The following is a 16111-nucleotide window of genomic DNA, read 5'->3' on the forward strand; positions in this document are numbered from 1 at the left end:
CGGTGACCCAGAAATACATCAGGATTATTTTTTATGGAGAATAATGGCATTCTATAGCTCTTCGGTTCAAGAGCTTACGGGGACATGATTCGGGGCGGACCTTGCGTTATGTAATTAAATTAATTTAATTACAATGGACTTATTACTGTGCTCATTCATACCATTATATTTCATTTTATCTCTCGTACATTTTCATGCGTAAAATTTAGTTATCTTGATTCTAATTTTCTTCCTACTCTTTAATAAAGAAAAGCCTTATCCCTTTGTTTCGTGTTTCTAGGCACATTACTACCGCCAGGCACTGGCGTTTACAAGAGTTGTATGGCAAATGGGTAAGAGTTGCATGGTTGTATGGTACTTGTAGAGTACATGATAAATGGGTTTTTAAGGTTCGCTGATCATGTGGCTGAAGTCACCGACTACCACGCGCTGGACTCAATTAAATGTAATACATAAATATACAATACTAATGATCGAGGCAATGCGTGAACCAGTGAGTGTGAGTGAGCGTCTCAGTATGACCCCTTGTAGCCAAACTTAAGGAGCAGTCCTAATTTGGTGTCATCGTGTTCGTCCTTGCCATGCATTGAATAATTCTGAAATAATATTTCCCAGAATCTTCTTGAGTATTTGTATATATTCATAAACTGTTCTTAGAGCGAGACTATCGTGTCATCTCTTTAGATTTTCGCGGTGATTTATTTCGCCATGTAATTTTTTCGGGATTTCCTGCCGCGCATTAAGCATAGTTTTAAAGTTTTCAAATTTATCATGTCGTTTATCAATAGTGTCTTATTCAGATTTTCAGTCGCCTGGTGGTTAAAATTTGATATTAATATCAACGGTTGATTTCACAAGGAGCAAAGGTTGTGTCTCTAGTTCTGAAGAGACAAAACGCCGTTTTAATTTGTGTGATTTCATCCACACCCTAACGAATGTTTCACGGGAAGAAAATCCCCCCTGGCGTCACGTTCTAATCTCCTTTCAAGTTAAGTGACTTCATATTTAATTTTATCACCTGCCGTTCGATATATAGGTAAGGTACAGTAACTTGAAAAGCTCGCGGGCACTTTTAACAGCGTGCGGTTTGTTCTTTATAGCAGTAGTGCGCGTAGGGTTCAGAAGGACAGCGGCAACTTTGCGCGTTATTTTTTTCCCCTAATTAATATTTCGTTCCGCTTTCCAAGCATTTAAGATAAGAGCCGTCTCGGAATTGCGGTTGGCCACAACTTGTAAAAGGTGCGCGCGGAGCTTCAACGTGAATTATTTTTGTTTCGCCCCTTGGGAGTTGTAAAAGAAATGAATGTTCCGATCAGAAACTTACACGGTTTCTGCCCAAGATGATAAATGATGAATGAAGCGCGAAGTTCGTCGTTTCACGGCAGATAATAATTCTTGTGCGCTTTGCTGGAAAGGGTTTCGAGTAAACGCGGTCCTTACGGTTATGTGGGCCGTGTATGTCGAAATTTTTTATTACTCTTTCCTATATTCTTGACTGGAGAAAGGAAAAAAATAATTTTACTTCGGATTACCCAATGTCATACGTAGTTGGCCCTACAAGCCTCCACACAGGGAGCGTGGCAGGGGCTGTTAGATCACCAGCCATTATTGTTTGATTAGTTGTAAATTATGCTCCATACTTTGGTGGTCTCGAATCGCGCGAGGGAAGAATGATTTTATGCAGTGATCGTTTTTGTCGTCAATTTCCCGCAATTTATCGCTGTAGTCTCTTGCCTACCGATGCAATGTGGATTCATATTAAAATAATTTTGTACTTTTCCACCGACTTTATTTTTAGGTTCAACGCGTTTCGCCTACTTACGGCATCATAAGGCCCAAGAGGTGAAGCTTGAGACTGTAAAAAAATGATTGCTGTTTCTCATCTGAAATTTTAATATATTTGAGGGCCGCAAATAAAGTCAGTTAAAATGTTGTGCATGAACATAGCATAGTTCTATGGCATCTGCATTGTGTCTTACCTCGAAATGTCAGGGTAAACAAGTAGAAGTTTTGTTACCAGAGCTGCAATTTTTGTTGTTCCGTTCCCATTTTTAGGACTTCAGTGACAGGGCCCATGATCCTTCTCTAATTTCAAAACAAACTCGGGAGTGGAGAGGGGGCGAGGGCGTCCCACCTTGGAGTTTTGCGAACCCATTTACAACCTTCTTCTCTCGCGATTGAGACCTTCCACAGGACCACTTGAATAGGCTTTTCCCAAAGTATTTCCCCAACCGTTGCAATGATCCCGTTTCAAAAATTGGCAATTCAGCCAGCCCACCGTTATCAAGCAATCGGATATTTGCGGTATTTAATATGCATGGATTTGTTAGGTATAACTGCAGAATAATGTACGCAATAATAAAGCTAGATCATTGTCCCTTGCAGTTTGTGAAAATTTACTGTAGTAGTACTCGTATATCTCCATTAACCTGTAGAAAAGATATAGGCATTTATATGGAATTTAAACGAAGAATTTTGCTTTTGAACTGCAACATTATGGTTTCCTCATAAATTCATGATATTTTTATTCATGCAGCAATATTTTAAATAAGTAAATATGGATATTTCGATACTGGTGAATTGAAATAATTGTATCTAAATTTGGATGATCAAAATATTTCCACATCAACATTTTTTTTGCAAACTTAATGGATGAGAATAAGTTTAATAATTGGTCTATAATTCAGTCGGTGATTAGAAAACATTTCTAAATAACATGTGCTAGCCTACCACGACACTGTATTTGATCTTTTCAGTAGCCCAGTCGGTATTACCAGCGATGCGAATCGATCACTACCCCATTAATCATGTGTACTCTTTCTCCGATCCATTAATGATTTCAAGCGGTCAGAGAGAAGGAGATAATATTTAGTTGGCCAGTACCATAGGCTTGGCGTCCAATTAATGTCAACTAACATCTTTGAAGTGATGTTAATTAATGGTGCGTAATGCCAGGACGATAGGACAGAGATATTAATTCCTGTGACGTTAACGAGGACACCGCGGCCTTTGCTTTCGGCGAGTTTTCATCTTAATCAGCATCGTTTCATTGGCTCACAATTACTCCAAATCTCAATGTGTGCACACAAAAAACATGCAGATCCACTTAAAAACAAACTCGGCTTCACTATGCGGGAAAATGTAAAGTAGAGGTGAATCAAGTGGAAAAGTATGCGGATATTTGAGAAAAACCCGTCTTAAGTATATGTACACATGGCGGTGTTGTTGAATAAAATAGGGTGGATGTTCTTTCATGCACTAAGAGAGCAGGCGAGGTTGAAGTTGAAGAAGGCCGGGCTATCGAGTTTAATACGGACTCTGAGGAGATACCTGTATGTATGTATAAGATCTGCAAGCCTTTTCTTTGGAAGAAACAACCCGGATAAAATAAGAGAAATGAACCTCTTATATATCCCACTCTTAGAGAACGACCTAATACCAGTCCCGTCACGCAAAATCCGCGATTATGACGGGAATAAAGTCAAGTATCCCAATATTTGTAATCAGAGAGTCTTATTGCCAACAGTCCTTCCTTTAAAAGTCACAAAGTTTACCCACTATAGTGTTATCCAAGGCGGAGTCTGATTTAATGCTACTGCATATTCTGAGCGAGAAAAAGAGCATCCAGTTTTCCTGCTTCTATTTTCTTCTGTATATTTTTCATATATATTCGATTTTTGACGGAAATTACTTTTGCCCTTGTGACTAGAAAATCTGTGGCAGTTACTTGCCACGTGGTTGTATATAAAACGCGCCAACCATGGATTAATTTGAAATTTCAATCCCGCTTTATTCTACCCTATTTCACTTCAGTTTTCCGTAATATTCCATGTGTTCCATAAGGGTAATGTGCTTCATACAGGTATACTACCTTGATCAAAAATTTCCCGGAATTTATTCAGAAAATTAAAAATACAAGTTTATTCATCTAAATCTATATTGTCCCCTTCAAAGTAATCCCCATCGACTGCAACACACTTATGCCAGCGCTTGATCCAATCCTCGAAACATTTTTTATATTCGGTTTTCGGTATGTCCATCAGTGCTTCCTGCGATTTTTCCATTACTTCCTCTCGGCTGCTAAAACGCGTTCCCCGTAATGGTTTTTTAACTCGATTGAACAGAAAGAAGTCACAGGGAGCCAAATCAGGTGAATTCGGTGGCTGTTGGATGGTATTTGTTGCATTTTCGTCAAAAAATTACGAATAATGATAGCACTGTGCGACGGTGGTGCAAAATCCACGAGTTTTCTGCCCACATTTCTGGTCTCTTTCGGCGAATTGCTTCACGCAAACGTCTCATAACGCCCAAATAATACTCTTTGTTTACTGTCTGGCCTTCTGGCAAAAATTCATGATGCACTACACCGTTGTAATCCATGAAAACCGTCAGCATTGCCTTCTTTTTTGACTGAAAACGACGTGGTTTTTTTGGTCTCGGCTCATTTGGTGAACGCCATTCACTTGCCTGATGTCTGGATTGCGTGTCATACTCATAAACCCACGTCTCGTCTCCAGTAATGATCCTTTTGATGAATGTGGGATCGGATTCAGCCTCGCAAATCATGTCTTTTGCGACGTCAACACGGTCTCTTTTTTGCATGAAATTGAGGTCTTTTGGCATGCTACACGACGGAAACCCAAATCATTAACCACAATGTCTTGGGCGGATCCATAGGCAATGTTCAAGTCCTCCGCTATTTCTCTGATGGTTAATTTGCGGTTATTGACCAACATTTCTTTTACTTTATCAATTTTTTCACCGACTTTCGATGTCGATGGTCTGCCACTGCGTTCATCATCTTCGATTGACTCACGACCACTTCTGAACCGCTCGTGCCACTGGTAAACGACCTTTTTTTTTAGAGAATCGTTGCCGAAACACTTTTCCAACATTTCCAACGTCCGTGCGCCACTAAATCCGTTTTTTACGCAAAATTTAATACAAGTTCGTTGTTGCAAATTTAAATCCATTTCTGCAATTGTAAAAAATCGCCAACACACACAGAGATAGATGTACTCTTGGCTACGTAACTTTTGCAAATGTCAAGTTATGACACTAAGATTTAAAGGGAATATCAACAACAGATGTACCAATTTAACAAAAAAAAACAGAACTCAAATCGGAACGATGGGAGCGCCACACGGTGGTTATTCCGGGGACTTTTTGATCAAGGTAGTATTCGCGAAGAGGTACTTTGCTTGTAATTGCAGTCTTATTGCTGTCATGATGATCTGTTGCTTCTACTCCAAACTTTTCCTGTGTGAGTTTTTAACGAAAAAATCCCTAGACTAGCAGGATAAAATCTAAGAGAATTTTACTACAGAAAATATTGAGTCTTATTCTACAGCACAAATTTTCCCCTTGACTACGATGCATTGAAGATGTTACTCCAATTCTGATGGATTTAGCATCCTTGAAATTGAACTCTTGTTCATTAATTTATTATTACGTGCTTAAATGATTGTAAATATCGGGCACTCATTATAGTATTCCTAATTCTCCCTCATTCGTTTCCGTTCTTCATACCTCATCATTTTAAATGCCTGCAAGTGTCATCTGCAGCTTCTCGCGCCTGCCGTCTGTTCTCACTCAAGTGACTCGGCGTGACGCATTGCTCCTGCTGGATTGTCATTGGTCAGTACCACGCACGTATTCGAGGTGAAAGGACTTCATAGGCGCTTAGGAAAGACTGTTGTTAGTCACTGGGGTTGTTTTCCATCCCAGTGACAGTGAGTACGCCTCCAATGCAATGAGCACCAAACTTACTTCGAGGAAATAGCTTTGAATATATTCCCTCGAGAATAGATGTCTAATTTCATTTTATGTATTCACTATTTTAAAATGTTAGATAGTTTAAAACTTAATGCCACTGAACAATGTTTGGTTAATTATTTAGCTCCTGAGCTTATCATCGCCTATAAATAACAGTAAAAGTATAAATATATATATTCTTTTCCAACCGATGCTTCGTTAGTTAATGCTTCATATGGCGTTTTATTTCGTCGATCATTTGACGTATAGTTTATGTAACAAAGAGCCTCTTGGCTAATCAAATGACGTGCCCAAATTGAATATTTGTTCAGTCCATTAATTTCTACAACATTATCAAGTTCTTCGGTATTCCGAATTGATCAACCTCTTCGATATTGCGATTATCTCCATTAAAAGTATTAAATTTCGAAAAAAAATCATAATTTACATGTTGGTATCCATTAGTTATGTGTATCTTTTATCTCAGAATATTATTCATAGCACCCTTGAGCTCTCGGTAGATAATAATACAATTATATGACTGGCTGTATTTAAGCATATTTAGTCGCAACTTTTATTGTTGAAGTCGTTACTTAATTTGTTACTGTTTTTGTAGTAATTTTTTTACATAAATTTCCCGTCGTCCACTTGAGAGGTAGCCTTTGCCAATAAAAGTTTACATTTAGATCTTAGCAAAAACCTAACTCACTTCTGCATATTTCTTTCATTTCTCTCTCTACCCTTACTTGGTCCTTCTACCTTAATGTATTCTTTTCTGCTCCTCTCGAAATGCTATATAAAATGCCAAGGTGTATTTTTTTTAATTATTGTAATTACGCATGCGTATTTATAACATTTTAAATGTGAAATAATAACGTCATCTATTGAATTTGGTTTGTGAAGCTTTGTCACCATGATTAGGAACCGCTGGGGTCGAAAGTATGGGCTAACGAAATCGGCTTGACGATACGTGACGCTGTATGCATTGGCGTGTCCCGCCTTAACTCGGCGACCCGATCTCGTTCTCCGCACCATCCTCTCACCGTGACGAGGCTCGCTTACCTACGCGTCACGGCCTCCGCAATAAATTTGCCTTTAACTATCTCTGCCCTCCAGTTCTCTTTTTATAAGTGTGTGTACGTAGGCGCACACATACTCATCTTCGCCGTTAAGCCCTCTCCCCGTGCGAAAATCGTAAAAATAAAACACGTTCGGGGACGTTGAGCAATCCCCCACTCGAGCATGCGCTTTTGAGTCCGTTGGTGCGCGCACGTTCGTCCTTTGCCCTCCCCCCAACGCCCATTTCTCGCTTTGATCTCGCTCCTTCCGCACGAGACTCCGGTCGGTAATCGCAGGTTCTAAACCTCCTCGTACAGCCACTTCAGGCCGTGCTATGCATTCAATAATTTTCTTCCCTTTTCGTCCTTGATGGACGGGAGGAATATTGGTGGCAAAAAGTAAGAAGTAGACACATACTTGATGGGGGAAGAGAGGAAGTTTCGAGGTAAAATCCGAACAAGGCAGGAAAAGTGGGGCGGAAGTTATGTTGAAAGGTAGACGAATGTTAAGCGTCGCAATGAACGGCAGAATTTCAGTTTAACGGGGATTAGCAAACAAGGGATTTCCTTTTGTAAGCGTCAATTTTACTAGTAGACAGTTGATCACTGACGAAGAGATAGTTAAGTACGGGGGGAAATAGGAAGGAAGTGAATAGGCTTTTTAGATGACGGGATGCTTATCGCTAATGTGAAGAAATGGAAGGCCAACAAGTGGGCACGGGAAAAGTCCACAAGTACTTTCCAACGCACATGTATTGCGTTTAAATCACAACAGTCAATTCCAACGATATTGTGCGACTACATTGATATTTGGGACGTAGGGTGAACATTTCCAAGAAGGCTGGTGCTCAGAGGCAGGGTGTGATGGTTAAGACAATGTATAGAGAAAAACATGTTTTTTGGTTACTTTGGTTGGCTTAGAATAAAACTGGATTGTAAGAAACGAATTTGAAATTTCTATGCCATTTATTTGATAAATACGGTCGATCATAACCTTCAACTCAGTTATTTAATGTTGAACTTTTTAAGTTACTTATTTGGGTGTAATAACATCTCATTTTCGGTGTAATGCGATAAATATTTCACATCCAGTGTATTTTGGGTATTTGCTGAGGTGAGCAGTGAGCAGAACTCGCCCGCTAAAGTATTTATTTAGAGAATGGACCCAAAGAAGTGAGGGATGGTTCGTAAGATAACGCGTTAAGTTATATAATCCAAACGATGTGCAACACTTCACTAGAAGTTATCTCAAAATGACGCCGAGGTGTAATAAGGATTGCCTTTGGAAAAATCGTGTTACCGAATCAGAACTCAATTTATTGAGCCAGCCTTTGGATTTTTTCTTTTTCAAATAAATTTTTATGGTTTAACATTATTTATTGAAGCAAGCAGCCGACATTTGAGGTCATTCCCGCCATGGTTGAATGTAGGGAACGTATGGAGCGATCAGTTACAGGTTCGTTTGTGTATGTATGTTATTGATACTATAAGTGTAAGGTACAGGGAAATTCCATTTACAAGTGCTTTTCATTTTGTTGATATCGAATAATATTTTGAGGAATCCTCAGATTTTCGTAAAACACGAGTCTCCATTTTGGTAGAAGTTCTGTCCGCTAGGATACATAATATTTCGCTGCGAAAAACCCAGTTTTTCGTCCATTCTCGCCTTAAAGACTGATGGAAAAAGCATTCAACAATATTTGAGAAAATATGTACGACATTAATCTTGTATCTTGAACAATTCTACTATAAAAAATAACTGCACGTCGTCAATTTTGACCCAATCGTACACCTTTGGTTGGTACACGTTTTATGAAGCAATGACCCCTTACCACAGAACCTTCATCCTAACATACGGGATAGCTACAGCTAGGATCCACTGCGAGTAAAATATCGAAGCGATACATGTGATACTTTTCTTCACACGAGGAGTTTCACAGCAAAATTCATTGGTTATAACTGGCAAAGCATGACGAAATGTTTTACACAATATCTCTGAAACTTTTGCAACATTAACAAATCTCCTACTTTCATTGCGACCGGTTTTGGTATCGCAGCGATAACCACTCATAGTATGAGTAGGCATTAGGGCGAATTACGAAAACATTTTTCTTTCAATCCCTTTGCCAAGCGTTACGCATCCGCCGATCCAGTCCACATAGACGATTGAGGAAAAATTCATTTCGATCTAAGCAGCCTTGCCGCGGCTAATGTAACCGTTTTCCTCTCTTGATGTCCCGCGATTGCGCCAGCCAGTCTTGAATGAATCACACGCGACCCCTATAGCGTTGAAGACATCTCTTGAGGGCTGGAGACATCTCTCCTCCGCCTCGCATTGTCTTCCCTCATCTCATTACGTTCTCCTTTCGGCTTTAATAGAGCGGTTTTATCTCTCTTCCCTCTCTCTACGCCCATTTCTCTCCCTCGCGTCTCGTGACACGCCAAGGCGCCTCCGCGTTCCCGTCAAGCGTGCCTCCAGTAGGGCGCGTGGAGCGTAAACTTTTAATGAAGACTTATAAACAAGTCTGCGGGCCGTTTGGTCAATCCTCTGCCTGTTTCGAATGGTCACACTCTTGCTCCGATCTTCGCCGGCTGATGAGGAGCAATCAATCGAAGCTTTTATTGATACTTAACAGCGATACAATTAGTTGAATTTGATTCGTTTAGTTTCCCCGCATGGATAAGCGAAATATGAACGCAATTAAATATCCGAAAATAGATTTTTGGCAACTTTCATATTCTTTAATCAGTTAGCTTCATCATTTCTTAGCAAATTATTCTCTTCACATTTCTTCATATGTACTTGGTGAGTTACATTGTTATCCTAAATTATTATCCTTTTCTCTGGAAATCAAACGTGATAACCCTGAAGTAGCAAACAGACTTTCTTTCGTCAACACTGTTTGTTTTTTTCTCGAATTTTGTTGACCTCGCAATAGCAGTTTTATCGCAGTATTCTTATAAAAATGTGATTTTCTATTACAAAAAAATGTGTAAGCGCCTAGGATAGGTATCTAAATAGTTGAAATAATTAAATATATTAATTGCAATATCTAAACAGTAAAGTGAACGCTATTTGAAACTTATCAATGACATGCTGCCACGAAAGTATGCGTTGCGCGGGAAATATTATATCATAGAATGTTTCAAAAGTTCCTTTTATTTCATCCTTTATAATATTATTTTCTGGCTACAGTAGGTTTTGGATGGACACATAAGTACTACACAATAGCGCAACGATAGATTTGTCTGCCTCTCCTAACGAAAGTCTCCCAGTCATCCAACACTACAATATCCCCCTCTTCAATTCCACATACTTCCTTCTATCATTCCGTCCAACATGCCAATTCTATTTCTACCCTTCCCCGTTTGCCTAACGTTCTCCCTTCTTTCAGAGTCTTCAACATCCTATTGAAAATCAAAACGCCTTAATGCATAATTTATTTATTAATTCTCGAAAATTAATGGAAAAGTTTCATATTCATCATTATTATACGTTTTAAGCGACCGTTAATCCTACTGACAGAATATCTAATGACATAAGATTCGGGGTGATTTTCATTAGTAATAACCCATTAAAAATGCAATGTGAAAACGAATTATTAAATACTGGTAGACATACGCGTTTAAAAAACAAAGCAATTTATTATTTCACGAAGAGATTATTATTTTGCTTATTTTAAAAAGTTTAATCCCGGTAATCGAATAAATACTCACGAAGCTCTCACCTAATTTGGCCACGCATATATCGCACAATAATACCGCCCATTTTCCTTGATGCCCAGGAGGTGGATTGAAAAAAATCCAATTTCCCAAGGTCAGTTGACGATCATCAATTATTTAAATGCACTCAACAATTTGCTCGAAAATTATAGTGAGCGAATTCCTTCAAGCTTCGTCAGTTAATTGTATGGTTGAGTTGAGAGTCTTTCACGGGACGAGCCATGCTCGACAAACAGCCTTTTTGCGGTTGACCGTCGTGAAATCGGAAATTGCATCTTCCCATCCCCAGTATTTTATTGCGCGGAGTAGCATATCTCGATCGCATATGAGTGAGCATGTGCTCCACACTAAATTATTTGCTGGTGGTGACCAGATTGAGCATGGCGAAGCGCCAAGGTCTACGTCGACATTCTTTCGTTTGACCGAGGTCAATTCATGCAAATAAATTGTGACTTTTGTTTCGATTGACAAAAGATTCAATATTGTGGTATCCATTATCCATTGTCAACTGTGTTATGCGTGTGCCCAACGATGCTTTGTGGTGCTGTAAATGTTTTGTACCAATACATTATTGACAGGGTGTATCAAAAAGTTGCAAAAGCCTATTTCATTTATTCAATACGGCCCTTGATAATTTAATCGAAAATGTCGACTTAATTCCAAATGGATGTTTCAGTAGTGATTTTAGACTTGATTAAATTGCCGGTTGACACCCCTCTAAGTTAATTCGATCTCAATGTTCATAAGATTAATTCTGATTCTTCCAATCACCCATCTCTTTTACGCGCGGCTGTAGGTGCGATAAGCGTCAATGAAAATGCCCGGATGCGTTGATCTCGGAATATATCGTCCACCTCTTAGTTCACGATGACGCATCATTACACAATTCGAATTTGTACCTTATCGGAAGAAATCAGGCCCGATTCCCTCTTAGCAACAGGAACACGTCTACGTAATCTTAAAAGATATAGAAAAATGAATAAAAGCCATGGGTAGAGAAGATAGAATATCCGGTGGTCGGCGGAATCATCATGATGGGACATTAAAAACTAAGGTTCTCGGTATAATGTCGATGCTTGGTTACACCCCTTTTAGGTCCCTTAACGGTGGTCCGCGTGACCATTGGTCCGGGACTGATGTCTCTCTACATCTTTTAAGATTTCCTCCTCGGCGTTTGATTATTCTCTCTTCCGTTTCAAAATCGACCACAATTGTAAAGTTCACGACAAGCTTGTTTTATGACAGCAAACGCTCTTTCAGTCGTCGAGGTTCATCATAATTTGGGTGGAGAACTGTTATACATAGTTGCCTACCACTTCAAGCGTAGCTTATTCGCTAAGATTAGTCGCAACTTCCGTGGGAATGTTACGGCAAAAACATTTTTCCATAAGCATATTTCTTCTCTTCGATTAGTTGCAACGACTTTCACGACCGCTTCGGCGTGCCGGCATGACGGTCGACGGACTCTGGATCATTTCTCGCTCGAATGCAGGAAACGTTTCCTGCTCTCTCGTGTCCCGAGTGACTGGTGAGCATCCTTTCCACGCATCCTGGGAAAAACTTGTAGCAAACCTGGACTCCCTTCGCCTCCGAAGGAAGTCTCTTAGTCTTCGGTAAGGTGCTGAAGGGACAGGAGAAGGGGATTTCGCGTGTTCATCCGGGCAGGTTAGGATGTGGAATGAAGCTCTGGTGAGGGTTTAGTTGGACTAACGACTTTGCCGCCACGGAAACTATTTTCATTTCTCATTCATGACTCGCCCATTTCCTTATGCCATTCTGATTTCTTCCCCTCCACTCCTCTTCAGAACCTTTTCCCGGATTGGCGCGAGTTTTTTTTGTTAACCCCTAGGAACCGAATGTATCGATGTAAATACAGAAATCATCAATCGGATATTTTAATTACATTCCTTGTTGAATAATAACGCTGATATATCCTTAATAGCCGCCTTATCCATTGCCTCTCTATCATTTAGTGCCACCAGCCCTTCACAATGCTTGCAGAAGTGACGGTTGATCGAATCATGACTTCAGCGGGGCTGGCACTCAGAAAATCTTCAGTTTTCAGAAAGACTGAAGCAATGAAAAAATGCCATCTAATTATCGTAGATTCCTTTTTATGGTGGTCTTTACGGCAGGAAGTGTTAGGTCATTAACTGTAAAGGGAAACTTGCTATTTCCTCGTGAATTAAGAGGACAATATTATTTAATTTTCAATTAGTTTTAATGATTGTCCCTATAAATCAGAAATAAAAATGATTAGAAATAATTTAATGTTCCTGGTTGGTTTACTATTATAAAGAAAATAAACCACATACTTCCCTAGTTTAATAACTCTTGATCTGACCGCATATTTTGTAGGGGAGAAAACTGCGCTTGGTGAGTGAGTAGGAAAGAATGAAAGGACGAGCAGCTACTCCTGAGGAAAATTGACCAAAAAATCCGCAGAGGGAGGCCTTGTATTAAATACAAAAAACAAATGACACGGTGAGAAGAATTATGTGCACATAAAGAGAATCACCGATAGGAGTATTAACCTGAAAGCTGTGTCTAGTCTAGTGAGTGGCGACTGGCAATAATAATGGAAAGTAGGGAGCGCATTTAGTGAACCGGCAGTCTACCCCGAAGGTCAAGATTCGAATCCTGTCTGTCAGAATGTTTCGGAGGTAATCCCTATTTGGGTGGAGGGCACTTCAATTGGAGTACACCCTCCATCGGATAGGACGTTAAACCGTAGGCCTCTTGTATTTCGTTAGGAGTAGGCTCATATCGACGCCGGATTTCCCTTCATTCCCTGAATATTTTGCTTCTCCCAAATAACCCAACTGTCCATAATGTCGTAAATTACCACCATCTGTCGGTCACTAGTCCTAATAACTATTACTATAACCCTAGTTGCTCATCTGAGGAGGCCAGGGTAAAACAGTTGATTGTTGGACTATGGCGCTATGTACCTTAGAACCGAAATTATACAAAATTACTCAATTAATTGCTGATTTCCAAGCACTCGCCCTGGTTGCAGAATCTCGAAGTTTCATTTGGTTTTTTTTCTGTAGCTTTTGTGGCTTCGTTGCACGTATGTTTTTTGGAGAAAGCGCCCTTGAGTTCATGGGCAGAGAGGAAAGCAATCAATGAAGTTCTAGACATGTTAGGGGGAGAGAAGTTTGGGAGAAATTCGTAGAAGGTAGGACGTGTGGATGCAGGAGATACTGGGAGGCATTGGGACGCTGGAGACGATGATTGGAGAAAAATACTAAGAAAGCCAGGTAGTGGGAGGAGAATAATATGCATTTGGATGGAATTAATTCAGTTAGAAATTATGCGTAGCTAAAGAATGAATTATTGTGATATGGATTTGAAGGATATTTTGTGTCGTGTCAGTAGGGGGTTACAGCACTCTGTTGTTGTCGAAGCTCGTGGTAAACGTACCTGGCCCGATAGACTACTACTGCTAATAATAATTCTTGAGGTTTAGTGTTTTCTATTCGCTATAAGGCTTCGTGTGCACATGATTTTCGTTTTGACCCCTCATCCTTTCCTCTCCTCCAAGTGACGTGCTAAGCGAATATTTTTTCAGATTTCACCTATAATTTTTAAGATTGACTTGGTATTACGATTTTTTTTTATTTTTACTCCGCCAAGTCATGAGTTTTGCAGCAAATATGTGACAAATGAAAATGTACAAGAAGGTCGGTTTTGGCATTTACGATTATTCTCTCCGCGTCTCGAAAGCCTCAGTTGCGTCCCTCCCCGATTATCAATCAACATCACACTTCATTAAACCTTGACCTCCAGGCATTTCAGCCTCTTTCCCCCCTCGCTCTCTCCCCCTCCCCCGCTCTCTGCCTTAACTTCGTGTCGTCGTCCGTGCGCGAAGCCGGACACAAGCTCACTATCATCGCTTGGGATCCACAGAATGAAAAGATATCGTCGTAAGGAGAAAGAGGAAACTCCGGTGAAAGGGAATGACTCATTCCCTCGAATTGAACACCTTCATTACTTTTTTCACTCTTTCGCCAACGCTGATTCTCTCCCCCACCCCTACCAGCACACGCTCATCTGGAAGGAAGTTTCCCGGAATAGTAGTGAATCTCGAGACTAACGACCTCACTTGGGGGGTCGGGAGGGTAAGAACCGGGGTGCAAGTCCCCAAGTGGACACGGCGTGAGCGGGATGGTGGCGGTAGGGGAGGCGTGAGGGAAGACAGGGCATCGGCCCTCGGAGGGAAAGGCCGGCTTCCTCCACTGGACAGATGGCGGGCGACCTAAAAGCGCTCACCGGGAAAGGCTGTGTAGTACCATGGGTGATGATGATGCGATTTCCCGGTGACTGCTCCCCTCCGAATGTGGGAGGGTTTCAATCAGCTCACGCTCGAAGTGGGAAGATAAAGCGGGGAAGGATGATCGGGCACGAAGACGATGGTCATGGCCACGAGCGGAATTAGGCGCTGGAGGATCCCTGATGAATTCAAGATGAGGAGGTGGCAAAAGAATTATTCAGTGTCTGTATATGTATATACTTCGGAGGTAGAGTAAAAGAAAACATGTATGGATAAACACGAGGGACAAGTCAATGTCCACGGAACAAATGCAAGATGAAAATTGGCTCAGTCGGTAGAGCACTCTACCGGAAAATGAGAGTTCAGATCCCGGGTGTTCTTTACTCTGCACCCAAAGGGTTTTTTTTTAATTGTCTAGCACGGGTTACTTGAAATAAAATGTATACAGATATATTTTATGTTCAAAGAAATCTAACCTACTTGTGGCGATGTAGAACGTTTATCTTCACAATATAGTGACACATTAAGCACAAATAACACAAAAAAGAAAATGCACAAAAGATAAGACAACCCCTGAAAATATTTCGGTGGTCCCAAAATCAGTGTGAGAGAATTGACCACTTTTCTGGGCGGCCCCGTAGTCCCATTAAGGGTAGGAGAGCCAATTTGCTTTCCCAAAGCCATCTGCGGTTTCCTAGAAAGATCTGGTACCCTAACACTCAATATCTCCTAGATTGGGGAAAATTGCGGGTACCCGGGATAGAATTTTAACCCGGGACTTGTGGTCAGTGCCGTACGATCTACCTGCGGGGCTACGACACCCCTTCTTAATGCTGATATGAAACAAAACAGTTTATTAATTGCTGTTCCCTATGGTTTATATTTGGGCACTCGGATCTTTAGTTGTGCACCGTATTTGGTAATCACTTGGGAGGATTGTCTACATCCTTGCATGGGCGTTCGTCACTGCTCACTCCTCTCCTCTTCTTTCTCTCCAGATGACACAGTCAGCGGCGCGGATGCGACAGGCAAGGGCTCGAGTGCGGCGGTGGGAACCACCACGCCCACGGCCGGCTCGGCACCACCCACTCCAGGTGGTGCTAAGAAGGTGTCCACCGGCTCCAGCATCGGCAGCTGGGCAACCTCACCCCCCTTGTCCCCATCTGCAGGAGCCAACAACACCGCTGACGACGAACCAACGAACGAAAGAATACCCAACACGCACCAACAGTCTACCACACTGTCATCGCTCGGGGTAAGTTTTTGCGCGTTCGTCTCTCGTAAAAAAAGCCGAGAATCA

At 41.0% G+C, this 16111-nt stretch overlaps 1 protein-coding gene across 1 annotated transcript in view; it reads left to right on the forward strand.

Annotated features, from left to right (window-relative positions):
• Window positions 1-16111, forward strand: part of LOC139686858 (synaptotagmin-like protein 5) — a 591798-nt gene that overhangs the window by 558249 nt on the left and 17438 nt on the right. Inside the window, exon 5 of the mRNA XM_071583934.1 lies at window positions 15810-16066. Coding sequence (XP_071440035.1) covers window positions 15810-16066 — 257 coding nt within the window. The remainder of the gene's footprint in view (window positions 1-15809; window positions 16067-16111) is intronic.

The sequence above is a fragment of the Hetaerina americana genome, unplaced genomic scaffold (genome assembly GCF_022747635.1).
Source record: "Hetaerina americana unplaced genomic scaffold, ioHetAmer1.1.p SCAF_15, whole genome shotgun sequence".
NCBI lineage: Eukaryota > Metazoa > Arthropoda > Insecta > Odonata > Calopterygidae > Hetaerina > Hetaerina americana.